This window comes from Dreissena polymorpha, chromosome 1 (genome assembly GCF_020536995.1).
Source record: "Dreissena polymorpha isolate Duluth1 chromosome 1, UMN_Dpol_1.0, whole genome shotgun sequence".
In the NCBI taxonomy this organism is placed as follows: domain Eukaryota; kingdom Metazoa; phylum Mollusca; class Bivalvia; order Myida; family Dreissenidae; genus Dreissena; species Dreissena polymorpha.
In genome coordinates, this window is record NC_068355.1 from 131,538,280 (window position 1) to 131,547,116 (window position 8,837).

Here is an 8,837-nt window from a genome sequence, read left to right on the forward strand (position 1 = left end):
GGTTATTGTAGGAAAATATGTACGAAATATCTTAGTCACAATCGGCTCGGTGCGCTTGTTTGTCTTTGCTGCATTTTATTAAATTCGTCTTCAATGTATAATTTTCCTTGCATATTTTGTGTTATTGTAACATATTTTTATCAATATATTACAATTTAACACATATCAAAATCGTGCCTACCCACTTTAAAATACACCCATTCATTAACAAAGCGCTAATCGGGGAGCATCCTTCAGTTCTATCGTTTCTCTAATGATATTGACTTTTAGCAACACGTACTTAGGTGTATTGTAGAATGGATTAGGTGTTTCCTTACTTGCATTTCATGTCTTCCTTTTTGTGGGCGAAACTTTGGAAAAACGCAATTGTCAATCAATGATATGTGTTTCAGCTTATTTAACGTTTTGATCGATATTCAATGCATCAAAAACATTCTTGGGAGATTGTGGAATAACTTTATGATTGCGTCTGTTAACCGGTTCGTCTATTACTGACGTCATGGACTACATCTGTTAGATACTTGAGCAGGTTTCCTTATGACAATTCTAAATCAATTCAATATCCCAATCACTCTTTGATATTTACATGGTGGATTTGTTAAAATTATTTATGCAGAAGACTTGATTTTCCAGTCCTTATTAATGCTGTATAAGAAGTGCACTTATTTGAGAGAATGATTTCTGTAATAAATTTCAAATGAGCCGACACATTGTTGTTGTTTTTTTAATCTTTATGAAAAGAAATACTTCATTAGCATTTTTGTGATAGTGGCACAGATTTCTGGGAGAAAACCATGCTTTAAGGATGGAAGTTCGTGCTTGATTATTACTAAATTTATAAAAACTTAAAGCTGAGTATGCTAGTGTTGTCTCTTTAAAATACCACCATCGATAAGCATACGTGTTCTTCGAATCGCATAAGGAAGTTTTCTATGTTCCTTAATACAAAGAAATGAATTTGCATTTCATGACCTGTTTTAGAAATGTGATTGTTCTTCTTAACAAAGAATCGTTTTTGACGACGTTTCTATTGTAAATGAGAATTGTTCACTTATAACTAAGTGCTGTCGTAAGCAGGTACGCAACTAAACAATACCATCAATTTGAGTATGTACTTAAAATATTTTTTTACCAAGAAATCCGTTCCTGCTTAAGAGTTTGTTTAAGAAGATCCAGTGATTACACTTCTATTTAAGTATTGGAACACACTTTTGAACAATTCGAAACAATCGCCGCAAGATTCTAAGAAAAGTTATTACAGCTGACCTGGGGTGGTATTCCAGAAGCATCTTAGGTTAAATTATATTCTTATCCTTATTCTTAAATCGGGAGAATTTCTCAAGTGTTTCAGTTCATGCTGAAATAGTTTGGCATCATTTATATAAAAATAACATCATAATGACAAAGTTATTTGAGAAAAATCAACAACACGTGTGTTTGCTTGTGTGACAAAAAATATAAAACATTGTAATTTTAAGCTTAAGTGAAAATATTTAAGAAATTACTTAAGATGTTTCTGGAAAACCACCCCAGGACATTTGTTATAATATATTTATACTGTCATATCCTACCAAACGTAAATAATCAAAATGTTACTGTTTTTTTAAGGGTATTACCTTAGAATTTTGATTTTTAATCACTCTAAAACGTTATATAATCTTCATAATCATGTTTGAGTACCAACATCGGTTAGCTCACCCAATCACAAAGTTATATGGGAATATTCGTCGTATGTCTGTCTGCACATGCGCTTGTGCTTCCGTTGTTTTCTTCCAACGACCTCTCCTCCTGTACCGGTTGACAATTAACTTTGGGTGACCCTCTTTCAGTGTTAAAATCGTAACGTTCTATTGCAAATGCATGTCACTGGAATTTAATGAAATTCTAAGTACTGAAATCTTTAAACTCTTTTACCGACAACTTGCCACACACCGGGAATCAAAATATTTTTTAAAGGCAAGTGTAGTAAATATCATTAAGGTTCAACATTCGTCTTCTCGGAAGCAGCAAAAGTTCGGGTTTGATATTTGTTGTATACATAACAAATTCATTTTTCCTCTTCTATGGTTTGTTATAATCATGCGCATTTAGTCAAAACCAATCCTGCCCATGCGTTACATGAGCAATATAGATTTATATTTTAAACAACGTTTAAATATTATTCTGTCTGCCTGCCTGCACACCCGCCCGCCCGCCCACCTTGTCTGTCTGTCTGTCTGTCTGTCTGTCTGATTGTCTGTCCGTCCGTCCGTCCGTCCGTCTCTCTGTCTGTCTCTCTGTCTGTCTCTCTATCTGAAAGTTTGGAGGTCAGAAATTATGTAAGTCTGTCTGTCTAGAAGTATGTCTGTCTAGAAGTCTGTTTGTCTGGAAGTCTGTCTGGAAGTCTGTTTGGGCGTCAATGTATACACATACACGTTTAAATTAAATTAAATTATACGGTTCAAGTGCATCCCTGTGTTATGTGAATTACACGTTTTGGTGTCATACTATTTGGTTATTTGGGTACTAGTTGACACAATAGTACAATAATACGATGAACATACATGTATTGTGACTGCATGGGAGCAGACATCCCTGAACTTATAAAACCTTTTCACCAAACATCGAAAAACAGTGAAAGAAAAACAACGTAAGTTTCGTTAGTGGGGAAGGTAAACTAGGACTATACGCAGCTTATGAAATGATTCAAACTATCATACAGGTTTTGAGAAGTTTATTCAAGATCTAGAACGTCAAAAGTCAAAGTATAAAGAGTAAACGTACATTGTTTACAAAGTAAATAATTATGGCTAAACAAAGTAATAATACGTTTAATTGCAGCAATATATACATTGAATATTATATATTGGATTAAAATAATGATAATTGTCTATAGTTCATCTATACTGAGATATGTGTAATTGCGTCTAGTTGTTATAACGCTCATAAAGTACAGAAATGTATATATTTATTTAACCCATGGTATGTCTAAATATTTAGATATTGTCAAATGCATTAATAATAATAAATTAATTAATAATAATAATTATAATAATAATAATTATAATATTATTATTATTATTTTTAATTATTATTATTATTATTATTATTATTATTTTTATTAATATTATTATTTGTATTATTATTATTATTATTATTATTATTATTATTATTATTATTATAATTATACTTGAACTAAATCAAAGCAACGAAATTCGTGTAATGATGCACATGCTTAAGATAGCACTATACAAAGCAGTATATACATGTTTATAACTATATAACAATACTATAATATAACTCACGCATGTTACAACAACAATATCATCAGCCCATGCGTGCTATCTATAGGAAACAAATTTATATACAGCCCAAAGACAGATTTATATTCGAACATGGTATCCGTACATAAACAAACACGATACGAACAAATACTGCAAAAAATATTGAAGCAATATTTTCGTAGAAGACATTTATCTTTCACCTCACCACGTGATCTTTGCGTAACCGATTATTTGATAATACACCACGATACATTCCATTAAAATAATATTCATCAATTTGAAATTCTTGAATTGACCGAATTCTTCTCTTGCCATGAAGAGCTTTATTTTAGTGTTCTCACATTAAATACTATAAGCTTTTAAAGCAATAAAACAGGAAACACAACAAATAGAACTAAAACAATATTTTGAAAAGAACAATTAACAAGATTATAATATGATAAAATATGAAAATATACCTGTATTAAATACAATTTTTACCGAAATTAATGTTTATAATCATATTGATGCATATAGCAATATTTACACTAAAATATAATTCAGATATTTGGAATGTACAATTAATAACAATAAACACTCGCATCAAAAAGCGCCGGAAAGCTTTGATCATACTTATGAAACTGCCAAATACCATTTCCGAATGACAAAAAAAAACTAATAGGAATACGTCCAATTTAAATAGACACTAATTTGTACATTATAGAACAAAATATAACGCTATTCGTAGACAAGCAAAATATAGAAATAAAATGAATAAACGCATATGTTAAAGTAACATTGCACAAACACAGCCAAAACGTTTTTGGAAAAAAAACTTGCGATAAATCATATAGTACAAATACAGGTCATGTAAAAAAAGACCAATCATTGTAACTTCTTAATCGGAAACGATTCCTGTGATAATATAGATAATGAAATAAAAGAAGAATAAAAGTACACCGCAAACCGAGAATGAACGGCTCAATTACAGAGTAGGCAATATATAAAGTAGTTTGCAAGCAAACCAATGGCAAATCTAGTGGGCCTGAAAATATTTCAGCTGAAATAATTAGCAGGGTATTATTCTCTTAACCTGTACCTTACAACTATATTCAATAAAATGTGTGATACTTCACAATTTCATAAAAGCTGGGTTTACATCACACCAATATTAAACGGCGGAGATCCGAATGATGCGACAATTACCAACAACCTTTTAAAAGACTTATGAAATGGTGTTATGAAAGAAATATTATATATGACTTTATTTTTTGGTTACCAAAAAGAAAAGAGTACAATCTTTCTACTGAACATTATAATCAACACGGTATTACAATATGGTAAAAGTATTATTGCATTTGTATTGATTATGATAAAGGGTATTATTAATCTATCTGTACTATGGTAAAGTTGATAACCGAACAAATTGGCTCTAAAATGGTTTCCGCACTCAAATCAATCTATTCGTATGATAAATCAGCCATCAGCTTAAACAATGAAACATCCGAATACAACAATACATACTCTGGTGTAAAACTCAAGCATCCTGATCATGATATTCGTTTGAAATAAAGCTTTAAAAAATATCATGTACAAATAAAAGTCTCCTAAAAAATAACATATGCACGACCTCTCAATGACTCAGAACAAAACATAACATACAGCAATAGAAAATTGGCTTATACAATAAAATCAATGGCAGTTAGGTTTAACGTGTGTATGAACTGAACAAGAAGCCCTGACACAAACATCTGAACAAACAAACACATACAATTCAATAAAACAATAATTATTTGATCATTACGAATAACACTGGAACAGTGAAATCAATAATTCATCAAGACTAAATATATATTGCTGCATCAACAATACATGTTATACAAAATTACATCGGGATATCATTACAAATGACACCATTTAAATAACACTTACTTAATTCCGCCTTTGATAACATAAATTAGAAATAGGAAGTGGTCGATACCACAAGAGTGTCGTAATTAGGTTGACGTTTACCTGTAAGTATAGTGCGAGCGAGTTGTCTGGAGCACATGCATTAACATTAAGGCCTTTTCACTCAAAAGAGGAATTGAGTTTAAATCTTCGTAAATGAGAATACTAAATCTTCTATATATGATATTGTGCAACAGCTTAATGTCGAAATATGATTGCAACTGATGAAATTTTACTTGACACATGGCAAAAATGAAAAAAAAAACTGATACTCGAGGATATTTTACAATGAGCACACACTACAGCAGCAACATCAGTTGTTAAATGGAATTTCGGACATTTACATCGGCTTATGTTTATTGTATAGAACAAGTGTATTTCTGAATTAGCGTCTCGCCACCTTTCAATCAAACTCGTATCTAAAGATCAATCAAAAAAGCAGAGGGCGATAAATCTGGGAGCTGGTTGCTATCGTTATTTTCTCAATTTTCTCGACAAGCTGACTGTCACTGTTAAAATTATTTTCCAACGAGTTTCTTTAATTATCTTCGAAACAAACATAACTCAAAAACAAAAATGTCGATGGGATTTATCTTGCTCAGACAGTCGGTATAATTATAATTATCAGATTTAGGTGTTGAATTTGTACCGTTCCAAATACCGAAAAGTGATCTAAACATGTGCGCGATAAAGCACGTGGGTTTTTATCGATTACGACTGACATAAACATACATGGCTATTCCAGAACCCGAAACCCACGCAAAACAACCCACCCCGCAAATAATGTCAATAACCACACTGGCTTTCTTCCAATTATTCCAATTTTTCCAATTTTTCCAAATTTTCCAATTATTGTTCAACACTTTTTCCCCATCGCCTTCAGACAATTTAGAGATTCGGAGGTTGATGATCGTCATTATCGCGATTAAAGCGCTCAACAAAAGATAACACATAATGACCGTGCATATTCTTGGTGTTGGATCGGACACTTTCGGAAGAGTGTCGTGAACAACTGTCATGAAAAACGCCATTGCTAGTAGAACTGTCATAGCACATGTGACGCGTTCTTCGGAAGAAGCAGGAATGACAAATACCATTGCGTTTAGAATGACCAAAAAGTACATTGGCACAATGATGTTCGTTGTTACAAAAGCTGACCGTCGTATCAGATAAAGGACTACTCGATAACAGAAAATGTTATCAAACATGACGCCCGTAGATGTTTCATTTCTGTCCAAAATCCATTCGGGATCTTCACTGAATATTGATATATTCAATAACTGAGTTGTATTTGTATTTAATACTATCTCTTGTTTGTTCATTCCCCATGGAAAAAGATTGATTACACATTCGTGCTCATCGAATGGGTATAAATATACCGAAATGTTACACACCGACGAAATTACTCCAGCAGGAGCAAAAATAGCTTTACCATCGTATAAGTACCGGACGGTTACCCAGCTTTGCATATGTCCAAATGCATGTCCAAATGCTATAGCATTGTCGATAGGCTCCGTCAAAACAAGATCGGGTTTCCACGTGGCGGATGATGGGACAGTTATGGTGTTCACTCCGCCGTAATCAATAGGATTCCAACTCATGCGATGATCATACCACTCCATAATTAATTGTCCTGATATTGATAGTTTACCCATGGCCTCGTCCACGTCCACTAATTGGAAAAGTGAAAACGAGACGTTTACTTCTGTAGGAAAGGAGTGGTTAACAGCCGGGCGTGTATTCTTTTTATGACCGTTCACTAAAGTTTTGTAAAGTGCGTCAACTTGGTCTTGTGTCTGGCCTTGAACTCGTCTAGGCAATAACCAGACTATTGCCAGAAAGAAGACAGTTGTCTTCATACCAAATGTTCTGAAACTAAAACGTTACAGTAAAATAATACATGTACATCAACAGTAGAACAACCATACGACCGTATATTGCCAAAATACACCTTTGATAAAGATTCATCACTTTGCATCCAGCTTTGATGTTGTCGTATGTTATATTTTCAGTATAAATTTCTATATACGCATGACTCGAAAACTAATGTTTATGTTTTTATGGACTTGCATTCGCTTTGAAAGTATCTAATATGTAATATAGTCCAAGCCTTATTTTTAAAGAATTGTGTGAGTAAAGATACATACAACTCGAATAATTGTCTTAATCGGCTTCCATCGAAAATGTTATTTATAATATCAAATGTCACATGTCGTAGGTAAATACATGTTTACACATTTAAACCTCAATCATATAAAAAGAATATGTGTATGTTTCGTGTTCATAAAATAAAACTTCTTTACAAATGAAAAGTATAGTAATGCGCAACCGGCAAAACGTAATCAAGATAGTAAAAAATTAAGTTTATAATGCAAACAAGAATCTTTGCTCTGAAAAAGGAATTGTCCAAATGCTTATTTCTTAACCTATTTAAATAATATTTTTGTTATTTTTTGTGTTAAAAAAAGTATGTTACCGATAAAAGAAGGAAAAATTGAAAATTGTATTAAGTTAAATTAAAAAAAGAGTATTTAAAGTTTCAATAAATCTTCATACTTTAACAATTGCATATATTCCTGTGAAAGCAAACTACATCATGATATTAATCTTATAACTTTAATCACAAAACGTTATTACTCTTACCACTTTATGCTGTCCGAGTCCTCCCGGTACATCTTGCTAAGGCGAATGCTTTCAAGATTCTGGCTTGTTAACGGAAACCTCAACATGAAAACTTCCTGCTTCTATTTTCGAGAATTCGAGCACATATTCGCTTTACGTACTTTTCGTTTGCGACACAGACATTGTTTGATCATAAATATACATATAATGGAAGTAAATATCTGGCCCCATAAATATTAATACAAAAATATATATGATACATCAGAAGTTTATCAGCGTCTCCAGTTGATGAGTTTTTTGTGCCCAGTCTATTTTTGTTTATTGAACTAGATCATATGGAATCTTGGTAAAATAGACAATTTGATTTTAAGATACAGACAAGAAAGTAATATATATTAGACCGATTTAAACTCGAAAATTTAATGAAAACGCTAAGCTTTACAGAAAACAAATATTACACCATCGACTAGTGGGTTCTGCACTCACATGTGTTAATGCAACGTGTAATATATTGACTGGCAAAACAGGCATGTTCCTGTAAAGACCTTGTAATCGGTTTGCACTACATAACAAACCTATATGTTCTATTTACTAAAATTAAATAACATGAAACAATTGCAGTTATCGTATCGGGAGATAAACAGCGTGTCAATTATTATTATTATTGTTTTATTGTAAGTTAGTGAAATTAAATATTATAATTCAAATATTTTTTTAAAATATGCAACATAATTTTCAGATATATATAAAAAAACTGTAGTTTGACCCCCCCCCCCCCCTCCATTTCCGTCCAAAATCGTCTAAGGTAAATGTTTGCCGTCACAAAGTTTAACGATACTACAACCCTATAAAAACCACACCGTTCGATCGCCTCTAGCGACGACTGTGGATCATGCGACGACTGAGATACTGTATACATGTCAATGGAAAGCGGAGTGTAAGTATTTCCTTATTCTTATATTTTACGTATCGGATTGAGCAGGTTTTAGTGTGTTCTTTGAGAGCCTAAATAAGAAAAACTTT

The 8,837-nt window shown here is 32.4% G+C and overlaps 1 protein-coding gene across 1 annotated transcript; it reads right to left on the reverse strand.

The window, feature by feature from the left end:
* Positions 1-2,698: 2,698 nt before the first annotated feature.
* Positions 2,699-7,902, reverse strand: LOC127850274 (neuronal acetylcholine receptor subunit alpha-7-like). Its single transcript, XM_052383173.1, has 2 exons — positions 7,836-7,902; positions 2,699-7,067 (listed from the first exon to the last, which is right to left on the reverse strand). Exons 1-2 carry the CDS (start codon positions 7,865-7,867, stop codon positions 5,897-5,899), a joined length of 1,203 nt encoding a protein of 400 aa, XP_052239133.1. The 5' UTR covers positions 7,868-7,902; the 3' UTR covers positions 2,699-5,896.
* Positions 7,903-8,837: the final 935 nt, after the last annotated feature.

What these genes read in the sequence shown, in the direction of transcription:
- LOC127850274 (XM_052383173.1), bottom strand. Translation starts at nt 7,867, where the DNA reads ATGTACCGGGAGGACTCGGACAGCATAAAGTG. An exon ending in GACTCGGACAGCATAAAGTG is followed by an intron (nt 7,068 to 7,835) that starts GTAAGAGTAATA and finishes GTAACGTTTTAG; the next exon opens with TTTCAGAACATTTGGTATGA.